The sequence below is a fragment of the Salvia hispanica genome, chromosome 5 (assembly GCF_029641045.1).
Source record: "Salvia hispanica isolate PSC_SH4W2 chromosome 5, Shi_PSC_v1, whole genome shotgun sequence".
NCBI classification, from domain to species: Eukaryota; Viridiplantae; Streptophyta; class Magnoliopsida; order Lamiales; family Lamiaceae; genus Salvia; species Salvia hispanica.
Window position 1 is genome coordinate 5,129,474 of NC_142696.1, and position 14,391 is coordinate 5,143,864.

At 38.4% G+C, this 14,391-nt stretch overlaps 2 protein-coding genes across 4 annotated transcripts; both read right to left on the reverse strand.

The window, feature by feature from the left end:
* Positions 1-420: 420 nt before the first annotated feature.
* Positions 421-2,702, reverse strand: LOC125187725 (QWRF motif-containing protein 6-like). Its single transcript, XM_048084351.2, has 6 exons — positions 1,648-2,702; positions 1,445-1,564; positions 1,144-1,260; positions 941-1,030; positions 750-857; positions 421-673 (listed from the first exon to the last, which is right to left on the reverse strand). Exons 1-6 carry the CDS (start codon positions 2,566-2,568, stop codon positions 581-583), a joined length of 1,449 nt encoding a protein of 482 aa, XP_047940308.1. The 5' UTR covers positions 2,569-2,702; the 3' UTR covers positions 421-580.
* Positions 2,703-4,695: 1,993 nt separating this feature from the next.
* On the reverse strand, positions 4,696-11,387 carry LOC125200006 (sodium/hydrogen exchanger 6-like). 3 transcript variants are annotated; one of them, XM_089058875.1, is made up of 23 exons: positions 11,109-11,387; positions 10,554-10,770; positions 10,371-10,422; positions 10,193-10,252; positions 10,042-10,066; positions 9,473-9,558; positions 9,248-9,359; positions 8,751-8,813; positions 8,597-8,616; positions 8,398-8,495; positions 8,045-8,073; positions 7,913-7,944; positions 7,778-7,825; positions 7,612-7,672; positions 7,415-7,512; positions 7,247-7,322; positions 7,140-7,159; positions 6,842-6,939; positions 6,615-6,724; positions 6,157-6,240; positions 5,593-5,690; positions 5,426-5,505; positions 4,696-5,048 (listed from the first exon to the last, which is right to left on the reverse strand). In XM_089058875.1, exons 1-23 carry the CDS (start codon positions 11,109-11,111, stop codon positions 5,008-5,010), a joined length of 1,611 nt encoding a protein of 536 aa, XP_088915001.1. In that variant the 5' UTR covers positions 11,112-11,387; the 3' UTR covers positions 4,696-5,007. The 3 variants fall into 3 exon arrangements, with proteins under 3 accessions (XP_088915001.1, XP_088915002.1, XP_088915003.1); XM_089058876.1 differs by lacking the exon at positions 11,109-11,387 and having other exon boundaries at positions 10,554-11,082; XM_089058877.1 differs by lacking the exons at positions 10,193-10,252; positions 11,109-11,387 and having other exon boundaries at positions 10,042-10,124; positions 10,554-10,635.
* Between the last annotated feature and the right edge of the window lie 3,004 nt (positions 11,388-14,391).

A 14,391-nucleotide genomic window follows, 5' to 3' on the forward strand; every position in this document is an offset into this window, starting at 1 on the left:
CCAAAACTTGATTATTTGAAACGGGAAAAATCAAAATTGGATTACGGCAGAAATCGCGATAAGAGGGAGAAGATCGCGACGAAAGATTGGGAAAAGTTTGTGGGAAAAACCGGAAAATGAGAAAAGTTTATGACTTTCAAGGTTAATGAATTTCCAGCGTTTTCCACGTCAGATTCAGGCTTGCCACGTGCAAAACTCCATGGTCGGGTCAAATGGGAAATTCCAACAACCCGGTAAAGTTCATAACATTATACGCCAAAATTTTAGTTCGTGGGAAAAACCGAAAAATAGAAAAAGTTTATGACTTTTAGGGCAATTTGCCCATACAAATAGAGTTATCTTTAATATGTGTATGAAATTAATTGTTCCACCTTCTTTGTCGATTTTTTGAGCTAACTTTGATAATTTTGATTTTGCAAGGGTGCAAAACTTCATTCTTTCTATATATCTTATGAAGATTTGAGTTCATTTACACAGATCCACGAGGAGGATAAGAATACAAAAAATAATACAAGTAGTACATTTTTTTGGAAGAGATACAGGACATATTATTGAGTTATTAATGGAAGAAGAAAACAAATTATGAAGAAACTAATTCTTGACACTTAAAAGGTTGACGATTGTTGCAGTAATTCAATTGCATTAGAGCTCCCCTCAGGCTGCATTCATTCACCTGTACAGAAGGTAATGTGTAAGAACTCACAATCAAGAAGTTTTGAAAATGATGATGCAGGGGAGAGTCTATCAACCTGTGATGAGTAAATCTTGGAGAGCAGAAATCCACACTCCTCTGTTAGAGCTTTCTCTCCCCCTACCATCCTAGCTACATCAGATACCAAAATATCCATTCCTTCAGCCTGCATCAAACCAAACATGTATCAATTTGTAAGTTCATGCAATAGGAAGCAGATGTGACATTTACATGTGTCAAGTATCACACCTTGTGGGTAAATCTCTGAATATGAGAACCAATGGACTCAACCACCTTCGAAGCTGAGGTTAGAGCTTCCTCTAGCTCCCCGACATCGGCCTGGATAAAGATTATTTGCAAGAGTGAAGTGAGTTTATCGCATCAAGGCGCAAAAATGCCAAATACTATATTGATTTGAGAATTATAGTTGTAGTAGGTAGACGAGATCTAACCCGCACATCACCACTGATTGGAAGTCTAACTGAGGAACTCAGCAACGCATTTGCTGCGCCCGACAGAGAATTCGAGTAATCCTCTTCCAGACTAGACCACTCCTCTAGGTATGGCATCTAAACAAAAATACAAACATTTCATTAATTTGAAGCACAATGTTTACCTATGCAAATCAAACACATTAGGCCTAATCTGAGGTTGGAGTATAATATGATATGACAGAATAGACTCACTAATCTAACACAAAAGAAGAAGAAGAAATCATGGAAAATGTAAGCATAATCGCGAAAGAAGGCTTACTTGAGCTTCAACTACTGTATTCAAAGTGTTCAATCCTCGCAGCACTGCAAGTTCAATGCGTTTCTTCTTCACATTATCTCTTAACTCAGATATCTTGCCTCCAAGTGCAAAGAATTTCCTCTGAATTGGAATGAAAAGAGGATTAACTGATGCAACATTCAAGTATTTCAGCATATCAATGTTTCAAAAGGCAATAAACAAACCTCAGTTTCATGCTTCTGAGTTTGAACGGAAGCCTCTGCCTTAGCATTCGCAAATCGCCACTGAAGATAGTGGTTTGTCATCATTTTGAGAGAATGCACTTCAGCTTGATGATTGGACGCCTTACTCCCTTTCCTTGAATCAATCCCAGACCTCACACACGGCGAAGGATGCGGAGGCCGTGAAACGCCTCCACCGCCGGTGATCCTCGAGAATGACGAAAAATTGAGCGATCGAGCACAATCCTTGCCGGAATTTTCGAAATTCCTATCGGAGAGCCATTTATCCACGTCTGGCATGGAGGATCGCACGTCCGTTGCGCTGCGCAGCTTAGTGACCGGCGCGGCGCAGAGCGGCGAGCTAGGGCACGAGGAACTCCCCTGATTCGAAGTGGCGGTGCTGCAGGAATCGGAATCGTCGACGCTGGATGTTGTCGAAATCCTGGAAAGCTTCTTCTCTACATCGGATGTGGCTTCCTGCAGAAGCCTCGCCGCGGCGGTGACGGCGGAGCATCCGTCGCTGCTACCGCTGAGCGAATTTGAACGGGTGGCGCTTTGCCTGAATCTGGACGGAACAATTCGATCCGTGGCGGTGGCGATAGGCGTGTCCGGCCTGGAGGAAGCCGAGTGGTGGTGATCTTTTGAATTGATTCGGTGGTGGTGCTGTTTTCTGTTTATGGTTGAGATAGCCGGTGAGGGTTTGTCTAAGGCGATGATGCGGTTTGGCTCCGGGTTGAAATTCTCGTCGGTTTTGGAGGGATGGCGGCGGTGTAGGGTTTTGGGGCGCGGGAAATCGGAAGGGTGGGGAGTGGGGGCTGGGGTTGAATTGGATTGGACTAAAGGGGACATGAACCGGGAACTCACTTCCCTCACTTTCGGGCGGCGGTGTGGCGGCAGCGGAGCTGGTGCGGCTTGATCGCCCATCTTTCTTTCCTTCTCTCTCTATTTTTACCCACTCAAAACCTGCAAGTGGAGGAGGAGGAGGAGGAAACGGAAATCCTGTGTAAAGAATGTTACAGGCGAGAAACAGAGACAATAATGATAGAGAAAAGAGATGATTGAAAAAGTAGCCGTTGCAAATTACTAGTATAAAATTATTATCACGGGGTAACGGTCCTATATGATCCTCTTTTGAGACCCCAAGAAATTAATTATTCGCTCAGGATGGTAACTTCAAAATATAGTAGTACACTAATTATTTCTGGCTCCTAACAAAAAATGCCTTTTTTTTAAAGAGTGAACTACAAAAATGGTCCCTGGACTATGGGTTTATCTCGCCCATAGTCCCTGGACTTTAAAAATATCGCCAGTAGTCCCTGGACTAAGGGTTTATCTCGAAATTGGTCCTTTTGCCTTTTTTTGGTACGAAAATACCCTTTGATATTATTTTGGTGGGTTTGGGCAATTTGGTCTTTTTACACTTTTAACATTTTAAATCTGATATTATTTTAGTTATGTACTAACTTTGATATTATTTCAAATTTATCATCCTTTTTCCCTTTTGTCATCCTTCACTTTGTTTCTTTATTTCAATATTAGATTTAATTTTACAAAATTTTAAATTTTAATTTTAAAATATCAATAAATTTTTTTAATTATAAAAATTATTAAATAGTAAAAATTAATAATTATAATCAATATTTGATAGTGTGTAGTACTATGTAATCAATAAGGTATGACAACGCCTTAGTTTTAATCAATATTTAATAGTAGCTTTAATCATAAATAGATTATATAACACAATTTATTCTGAAATAAATATGCATCTAATGTAAGACTAATATAATTTTCGTTTATTAATTTGAAAACAATCAAAATTTACTAGAAAATTTCAACAAAAATACTCCTATATAAAATTTTAAGTAGGATCAAATTTTTAGTCAACTTCATAATATTTAATCACAAGCAATTATAACAACCGAACGGAGGCTAAATAGAATAACTCTTATTTTTCCATCATGATTAATATTATTTTTCTGTACTTCTTCAATTCAATTGAATATTATATTAAATAACAAAAATTAATAGTTTTAATCAATATTTATAGTGTCCATGAATTAATAGTTTTCATTAAAAAAATTTATTGATATTTAAAAATCTAAATATTAAATTTAATTTTATAAAATTAAATCTAATATTGAAATAAATAAAAAAAAACAAATTCAGTGAAGGATAACAAAATGGAAGAAGAATGATAATTTTGAAATAATATCAAAGTTAGTACATAACTAAAATAATATCAGATTTAAAATGTTAAAAGTATAAAAAGACCAAATTGTCCAAACCCTCCAAAATAATATCAAAGGGTATTTTCGTACCAAAAAAAGCCAAAAGGACCAATTTCGAGATAAACCCTTAGTCCAGGGACTACTGGCGATATTTTTAAAGTCCAGGGACTATGGGCGAGATAAACCCATAGTCCAGGGACCATTTTTGTAGTTCACTCTTTTTTAAAAGATAACACAACTACAGTATTTCACCTTTTAATCTTGGAATGAAATCATGTTTTCTCATCTTCTCCGCACCTATTTGCTCCCAAGTTCAATTTTTTGTGATTTAATGATGGCAAATTATGAAACGGAAGTGGTGCAGTGTAGTACTACTATTTTTTATGCTACTAATAAATTTTGCACATCATGTTTCGGAAAGTTCACGATTTTTATTATCAATCGTAACTCGTAAGCATATTAAGTCGCAGAACCTGAGTGTTTTAGATTCTTTTCTGGACTATTCTAGTATGGTATGGTATTATTTACATTTATGATTTTCTATATTCAGTAATTCCACGAAGATATACCATTTAATGTGCATAGTAAATTACATAAATTGGTTGTAATGGAGGATAAAATACTAAATTATGTTGTATATACACCCTGGAGGTTTTAAGTTTTAACTTTGTTACAGCTAATGAGCTTGCATGTGATTAGAGTCGTCAAATTCAGCAACCTCTGCCGAACTATAATCCTTTACACCTACGATTTATATTCAGGGCCATTCTAAGCTATTCAAATCTGGGCCCAATTTACATCCCTAGATATCATGCTCAAAATATGATGAAAGGAATAAAATAATTAGATGGCAAATGATATCATGAAATTCTCGCAGCGAATCATTTCATATACCACCATTATTTACAGATATTAGAAGGCGTCGAATGATGCAGCACCTGACCAGCCCTACCTCTAATTTGTGACTAATCTACAATCCTATGGCAGTAATACTTTTCAAAAAGATACAATCTTTACGTGTCATTGAGCAGTCTTATATCCATCTTGACGAGCCACAACTGGATACACCACTGTTAAAGTCAATTCTGTCATGGAGGAGGATTAAAATTGCCAACTTTTATCAGCATCATGTCTGTCAATCATAACTTCCTCTTCCGTTATTGCTAAATATATCATCTGTGGATTATGAACAAAAGATTATGGTAAATAGATGAGGTGATGCTCGATTTAGATAAGAACCAAACTTGATCATGCTCTGTATCCATGTGAAGGATGGTTGCTGTATCAAGCTATGATTAGCATAGGTTTTGAATGAAAAGACGAAAAACGCTCGATTCACCATCAAGGATAGATCACATAGACCAGTAAAATTTTAAGCATGCATAGTAGCACATAGCAGTAGTATATTTGCTTTTCACTGAAAGAAAGAAATTACAGTGGCCACTGTGGCAAAAAAAGAAGCATGCTGAAGTGGTAACCCATGATTGATCAGCAATTAAATTAATTATAGAACTGTATCAACAATAAAACCTGATTTTGCGTAGGTAACTTACCGTGCTCATCATCTTCACCACTTTGAGTGGTAAAAAATGGGGTGAGGTAGTTCTTGTCAAGTTCAGTGAAAGATGCAGTGCTGCAAAAAGCAATCAAGAAACTCACATGAAGAAAATCTGGAAAGTAAAAAAATGCAGAAGTTTGAAATACTATGTATCTTGCTTACCTTTTACGGAACTCACTAAGTTTCATCTTAAACCGGTTCCCAGAAGATGATTCCCCCACGTAAGTAGGAGCTATGTAGCCATTGTTTGCATCAAAGCTCTGAAATTTAAACAAAGACCTTAAAATCCCAGAACTTGAAAGCTGTTGCAGAAATTGGCATAATATTATCAAGCAAGCAACAAATTTAATGGCTCCGTTTAACCTAATTATGACCTTATGACAAGAGACAATGAGTGGGCCAACAAATTTATTGGTTCTGTTTAGAGGAGCCGGGTGACCACACAGAGCAATGGGAGAAGGATATGTAAGTGACTTTCCAAAAGTAAATATTGAATGCCAAAACATTTTGATCCACAGGGCTCACTAATTAAATGCTTTCATCTAGTTCATTAGCATGCCTAGACCAATACACTGCTGAAAACGAATCCTAGAATTTATGCTTGAATTCGAATTTTCAATTTTATTAGCTCACACCAAATTGTACATCTGCAAGGAACTGAAAAAATAGGCTATTATTCTTCACCAAAGGCATGCTGATGCAAGTGGTGAATAATTAATGACTTACTTCACCCAATGGGATCTCATGACCATCACCAACAACTTCCAAGGCTTCCAGCATGGTTCCTGTTGAACCTCCTATCAGCAAAACCTACAAGATGCCAACCACCACAAAAATTCAGAAACATATCATCAGAATCAAATTAAATCCTCATCTTAGGTGCATTATAGACTAAAAACTAGGAGGACAATATTAGAGAAACAAATTATAAAAACTTGACCCCAGAAGACAATAAAAGCATAAATTTACATCAAATGTAGCATGTTACTAGTTGATTGATAAATTGGAGAACTATTAAGTATATATTCACATTATTTTGCAACTGAGAATGCAGAGAACATAACTACAGCCTACAACACTGATGACATTCAATCTTACTATGACATACTAAAAGAGCACACTTATAGTTCGACATTCAATCATAGGTCCACTATGAGTTCTACTTGATCTTCAAGGTTTCTCACCGTTAAAACAACAATTGCAGTTGTCGCAGTGAATATAGTCTGACCGTGACCCTCTGGAAGATCATGAACCGATTGCAAGGCAAGCGCAAATGCCATTGCCCCTCGGAGCCCTGTGATTAATATTTCATGCAAGTTAGGGCTGTCAGGCTCTACATCTGTTTACCAGATGAATGGTGAACCATAAGTGCGTAAGGACCAGACAACTAAAACAATTCTTCTTCCCTTACCACTATACCAAAGTGCTTTCTGATGCTTCATTGATATTTTTCTATGTGAAGGTCTACCCATATTGACCAAATAAGCACATGAGAATACATTTGCAGCCCTACGCAGAACAAGTTAAACAAGGTTTACAGATTATTTAAACAGTTCCATTATATCTTTTCCATATATTCCACATGGCACACTGCAAGATACTACATAAACAAAATACTTTACATCGTATGGTAGGAATTGTGGTGTTGATGATAAGATGTTCAACAAACAGACAAATGCTGCATAAAGAAAAACACAGACTGGACATACCTTGCAATGCCAATGAATAACTGGTTTGATTCAAAGCAAGTTAAGGAAAATATAGGTTTCAAGGAGTTAGACAAGAACCCAAGAAAAGTTAACAATTTCAAGGATACAATTGAAAAAAAGATGAATCCAACATGAGACCAGCTGTGCTGTTCCATGGCAATGTCAAATCCCATATATATAAATCTGCAAGACAGACAACATTTAGGAACTTCAACGGAAGATGCAACAAAGAGTCAGAGACAACATTTAAAATAAATTAATGAATGAATTCTCACATGAAAGTCTCGGCCAACGATGATATTAAATGGAAAAATGCAGCTACAAATTTCTGAGATTTGTCTGACAAATTTGAGAAAGTGTAGTGCTTCATAACCTAATACAAAAAATAAGACCTAAATGTTTTGCTGCATTCCGACATCAGATGAAAAGTGAAAACTAAATTAAATGTAAAAATCCCCATAGGTTCACTTACAATTCCAGTGAATAATATTGACACGATGCCCGAGAGGCCAAGTCCTTCGGCTAGCATGTATCTATATCAGATTGAAGATGACAAGGCACAAGCTGAGTCAAAGACTCACAGACAAAATAAAATAACACTGTCATATAAACTAAAGAAAATATCACAAAGTACTTACGAAAAATATGGAAAAAGAACAAATAAGCAGCACTCCAAGTTCTGAAGACTGTACAAGTAATAAGAAAAAAGTGATAAGTAATTATAACATATTAGATCTCAATGGTGGGTTTCAGTACTATATTCAAATGCTTACTTATCGATATCCAGACCAGCATACTTGAAAAGGTGCTGGATGTTAAGGCTCCACAGAGTGTGTTATAGGCTACAAAACCACTGAAATAATACTTTGGCAAGAATGATAATAAAGAACTTAAGGAAAGGATATCAAAGCAGAAGTAAATCCAACTCCAACCCCTGCAGATTCAGAAAGAAATTATATTCATTAGCTCAAGTAATTGTATTGTATGTGATTGGATATAAATGCAAAGTTTCTTTTTTTGGGAAGTTAGCAAACTAAAGTTAAATTGACGTGTGTGAAAGGAAAATTAATTTACTTAAGTTTCTAGGGGCATGTAATGACTTTCATCTGTCTCAGTTCTGGTAAGTCAAGTAGTACTATTATGCAATTTAGCACAATGGTCATCATTGACACATACAACAAGTTAAGCATACTTCAAACTTTAACTAGGATTATAAAACACAGACTGATGAAATTCCTACAGAGTGCTAAAGACAAACCTGCTGACATTGACCCAACAAAAGTCTCAAGAAATCTGACCACCACCATGAAAAGGTTCTGATCTGATGACATGTGACTCCTCACCAATGACATTGTTCTGCAAAAGTATTAATCAGGTATTCAGGTTGTTAAGACTACTGCAAAAAGGGGCTGTCATTATGCAATATGCAGATGCAGGAGAGCTAAAGTTCCACTTACCTATACAGAGAAATTGCCATCTTCAAAGAGCGGCAGACACAAGCGAATAAACAAACAGCAAATTAGCAACTGACTAAATAAAGACTGTCCAGCTTTTTCCAAAAAATTATATCAAGCTAGTGGAAGAGAACACAAAAAAAAAAACAGAACTTACTGCATCATTTAGCACAGATTCTCCAAAGACCAAAGCATACAGATTCACATCTGTACCAAGCTCCTACAAATTTCATATCAAGAAAATGCAACTAAAGATTATTATGTTGCAGAACAATACCATTTGATAGTGAAAAAGCTTATGAAAGACCTATGCTCTCGTGAACATGAGATGACTCGACAAAGAACCAGAAGTGATTATATTCCATTTAAAGAAGTCTACAGTATGGAACTTAACTAGTCATATAATGGCAATTGGTAGTATTTGGTAAGCAAAAGACCTATTATTATAGTTTAAAAAGTCACTTCACTACTATTATTATATACTCCTATATATATAGAGCATTTTTGTGCCACAAAATGGATCAGAGAATATTGTATAGGCAATGGGAACTAGATATCACCTACGTACTTTGCAGACCTAGGAGTTTCTGTCACACATAATTTTTCAACTATCCCGGAATGCCAAAAATGGAAGAAATTAGAATATCACATCACCTGAAATATTGACAGAACAGTGACAGGATCTGTGGCTGAGATAAGCGCACCAAACATCAGACACTCAACAAAAGGAAGCCTGTAGATGAGATATGATACTCCGGCGAGGTATCTGAAACAGAAAAACAAACCAGGCACATAAATGATGGGAAAAATAATACTACTGTATATAATAAGTGCTAGCATTTACACAAAACCCTGAACAATTTATAAAATGAGACTCACACCAAAATGCCAGTGACCATGGAAGCAACAAGAGTTCCAAAAATTGCAAAGGTGACTATGGCGCCAAAGTTAGAAAAAAATGGTTTCTGCAAAATCAAATTCGTAACAGAGGTCATTCTATATAGAATGATAGTAATAAAGAAATCAAAATCATAGTTATTCAATAGTTTCTAAGGTTAAGATTGAGGAAAGACACAAAAGGTTCATATTTTGACATATTTGCCGAGAGAAGTTGCTATTCCACCCCTGGACCCTAGATCACAAGAACCGAGCAAGTTCAGTTTGGCCTTTTCACCACCAGCTACCATGCTCATAGAAGCCATGAGGTCTAGCCAAGATCTAATCTTACTATTGAATGCAGCAAGAGACTGTATTGTCCACAGCCCAATAGAAACAAGCAAGGCACATAAATGTGTTAACAAGTTTCTTTCACTGATTTCTACTATAACCTATCTAGGTGGAATGACAGGTGGATAACACTTCAGGCATCTGCATCTTCTTCCCTAATCCAACTTCTTCTTTGACTCATTTCATACTTTACAAGCAAAATTAAAGATAGAGAAACTTACAGGCTGAAGACTGAATCCTGACTGAGTAAACACGAAACCAAGTGAAGGAAACAAACACACTTCGCTTAAAACCTACAGAGGAGCTGTAAAACATAAACTAAGATATTCAGAATATATTAGGTCCAGAAAATAGTCCTCATCAAAAGGATATAATATAATTGGGGGCAACAAGAACAAGAAAAAGAACTCCTCGTGGAAGTTGAACCATGACCTGCCAAACCAAGATTTCAATATGTTAAAACAGAATAAGTATACACCACAACCATCATGAACTAAAGAAGCGTTTAAGCAAGAAAATAGCAAATGATGAATAATTATCGGCATGAGACCTAATGCTATTCTCCGTGTTGGAAACATTGGCCAGTATACCCACGATCAAACCTGCATCACACATTCAAGTTCCAATAAATTGCAGATACAGTTAAAACGCAACAAATTCAAGGTGATCATCGACAAAAAAAAGCTAGGGCATATAAAGCTCGAATTAAAATCCACAGAAGAAACTAAATTACCGATTAAAAGGGAAGCACTAGCTTCAGGGAGGTAATAAAAGCGATGGCGGCGGAGAACGTGGCCGAGAACAAACGATAACACGAGCATCATTATCTGAAGAAGAATTCCGACGCCGGCGGCCTGCTGCTCCGTAGCTGGGCTTCCCCTCGGATCGGCCGGAGATACGCGCAATTCTTCCATGCCGATTCCTCGGGATTGCTCTACTTGTAATTTGCTCTTTATACAATAAATATAGGTTTCAAACTTTCAATCCTATCGAATCGATTACGACGAGATTAATTCTTCTGTATCACTGTTGAGCGATTCTACTTCAGACTTCTCAGTGGTTTTAACTTCAACTCGAATTTAGATTATGCTCCAGTACTCTAGTTTCCAGCAATATTACGCCTTTCTAATACGACTTCATTTTTATGAATTTTTTTTTTGGGCAAAAACTATTAATCGATTATTTTTTCTTTCTAGCAAAAAATCTAATATTATCTTGACAATCCAAAGCAATGGAAAATGGTAGTACGAGAAGATTGAGCTGGAATAAGTGGCGTAGGATGAAATACCATGCGCGGCTACGGGATCAAAATTAGCTAGCTGAAGGTTGTTAGCTAAGTTGATAGAGCTAGCAACCGTATCAATTTGTAACAGCAGTTATATGAAGGAACTTGGCAATGAGTTTGGTGCGTTTCAGGTCCAGCCGAATGCAATTATGTCTAAGCTGCATGCAACTGGTGAGGGGAATCCCAACGCAGCCGTAGGGGGCAGTCTAATCATGCTCCTAACTTTGCGACTCGTCAATCGAAGGTGGGGTTTCCGATCTTCTCAAACACCTGAGGAGACCAAGGTGCATTTAGCTATCATTAATTTCAAAGGACGAACACTTCTAATTTCAATTCTGATCCTGTTAGGAGAAGGCAATGGCTACTCCATAAGATACCTTTCTTCGAGTTTTGGAGGGTAGATTTGGGGGTACCTTTCTTCGAGTTTTGGAGGGTAGATTTTGAGGATAACACCTTACATACAAAAATGTTTCATCAATGTTTCAAATTAGTAAGAGCATCCGCAATAGTGCTTAGGCCAGCCATTCTCTCCCCTGCCACGTCAGCAACGCTAAAAAAACCACCTGTCACATCAGATTTAGGCCAGCCGCAATAAAAACAATTCAAAATATACTACATTTACGGAACTAAAATTACGATTAAAATACGGAATTAAATTTAGACACGTATACGGGAAAATTCATTAATTGCATTTAAAAAAGTTACATAGATAAAAAAAATTACATGCATAATAAAGAAAAAAAACTATCGTCGTGCAGTCCTCCGTGCCCACAACTCTTCAATTATATCCTTTTGGAGTTGAATATGAGCATCCACTTGGCGCATGTTGGCAAATTCCTTGAGTCGGCCGGCTTCATCGAGAGGTACCCCCTGTCGTACACTAGGGGTGGGCGTTCCGTGGCTTGGACCGGCTTCATCGTCACTGACCCAACTAGTCAGTTGTACGCCTTCGTCTTCGACGATCATGTTGTGCAGGATAATGCAGGCGTACATTATCTCGGAAACGCATCCGACATCCCACAAACGCGTTGGGCCCTTAATTGCCGCCCATCGAGCGCAAAGTAGGCCTTCTTTTCATCACTTGTTTGTCGGATCGTCTTCACAAAGACCGGCCACCGAGGGTATATCCCATCCGCCAAGTAGTAGCCCATATCATGCCGGTTGCCGTTGGCCACAAATGAGACGGCTGGACCGACACCCTGGCACTTCTCGTTGAAGAGGGGAGACGAGTTCAGGACGTTGAGGTCGTTGTTCGACCCGGCTACCCCAAAATACGCATGCCAGATCCACAGCCGGTAATCAGCTACGGCCTCGAGGATTATCGTGGGGTTCTTTGACTTGTAGCCGGTCGTGTAGGCCCCCTTCCAGGCAGTCGGACAGTTCTTCCACTCCCAATGCATACAGTCTATGCTGCCTAACATCCCGGGGAACCCATGCTTCTCCCCATGCATCTGCATCAAATTCTGACAATCTTCGGGAGTAGGGCTTCGAAGGTACTGCTCACCGAAAATGCTGATCACGCCCCCACAGAACTCCTTCAGACATTTCAGGGCTGACGACTCACCGATGTGGAGGTACTCATCCCACATGTCTGCCGCGCCTCCGTAGGCCAACTGCCTGATTGCCGCCGTGCACTTTTGGATAGGGGTGTGGCCGGGTCTGCCAGCCGCATCGTGCCTGAAGCGGAAACACATATATTGACGCTCCAATGCCCTAACGATGCGCATAAACAACTCCCTGCGCATTCTGAAACGCCGCCGGAACATGTTGGCGGAAAACCGCGGGTACTCTGCAAAGTAGTCCTCGTACAGCCGCTGATGTGCAGCTACGTGATCCCGATCAATCACTGCTCGGTGGTGGACAACTCGTGGAGGGCGAGGTATCGCCTGCTGTTCCACCATACGCATGTACCGCTCCATCCCGCGGTTCATGTAGGCCTCCATAGCCTCGTTCATCCTCCGTTCGTACTCCTCAGGATCCCCACCACTACCGCTACCGCTACCACCCGCGTTACTCATCGCTCGATGATGCTCTTGAACAGAAAGTTAGAGAGAGAGAAAACTCGTTAAAACAAGTGGTGCAAATGAAAATGAAACGAAAATCGCGTTTATATATGATTTAAAAAAAAAAATCGAAAATCGGCGTTGGCCGATCGCTGGCTGATCGGGCCTCCACAATGGCGGCTAGCCGATCGGCTAGCGCTTCGGCCAGCGACGAGCGATCGGCCAGCCCACGCCGATCCGCTCGCCGAAATCGTGTTTGCCGATTGCAATGGTTCGGCTAGCCGATCGGCTAGCGCGACGAATCGGCTAGCCGGTCACTAGCCGACCATTGCGGATGCTCTAAAAAAAAGATTTTAAGTTGACATGAATCATACAAAATATTTCATTAGTATTTTAAACTAATGCATTCTGTTAAAATATTTTAAATACCGTTATTGTTTTAAACTAGTACTCCACATTTGAATGTTTTCGATTGAGATATTTTGATTTAACAGTATTCCACCTTAAAATTTTGTTTCATAGTTTTTGTTTAAGAGTATTCCGACTCAAATTTAAATTTTGATTCATACTATTTGGTAAATTTACTTTCAATCATGGTGAACATAACTAATTAAGAAAAAGTTTAGAATATTAAAATATAGGTTTGTGTTAAAATGACAACCCCTCTTAAAATGACGACGTGACAACGCTTATACAGCAATATTATAAACGCTACACAACAATATTACAAACACTACACAGCAATCTATATATTGTTGTCTAACGTGTTGGATATTGCTGTTCAAGAAAAATTGTTGTTTAAAGGCCAGCAGATTGCTGCCCGTCTTTTTTTGGGATTTTTTTTTTTTTGCCACGTGGCAGCTTATTCGTCCACGTGTACAAATGATTGGCTAGAAATGGTGGTATGGTGTTATTTTAAGGGGTAGTGGCACCCTAACATGCCCCTTAAAATATATCGATAACTAATTAAGTTTGGTGAGTTTTTTTAATATATACTCCCTCCGTCCATGATTAAAAGTCTCATTTCTAAATGGTGCGGATTTTAAGAAATGTTAAGAAATAGTAAGTGGAAGAAAGTTAGTGCAATAGGGGTCCCACTTGTATATATTAGTTTTAAATGATATGTGAGTGGAATGAGTTGGTGGAATGTGGGGTCTTTTTACCATTTATGGTAATTATGAATCGGGATTCTTATTCGTGGACGGACCAAAATGGAAAAATGAGACTCTTATTCGTGGACGGAGGGAGTATTTATCGTGAGGGTTGATATGTCGGGGTCCATA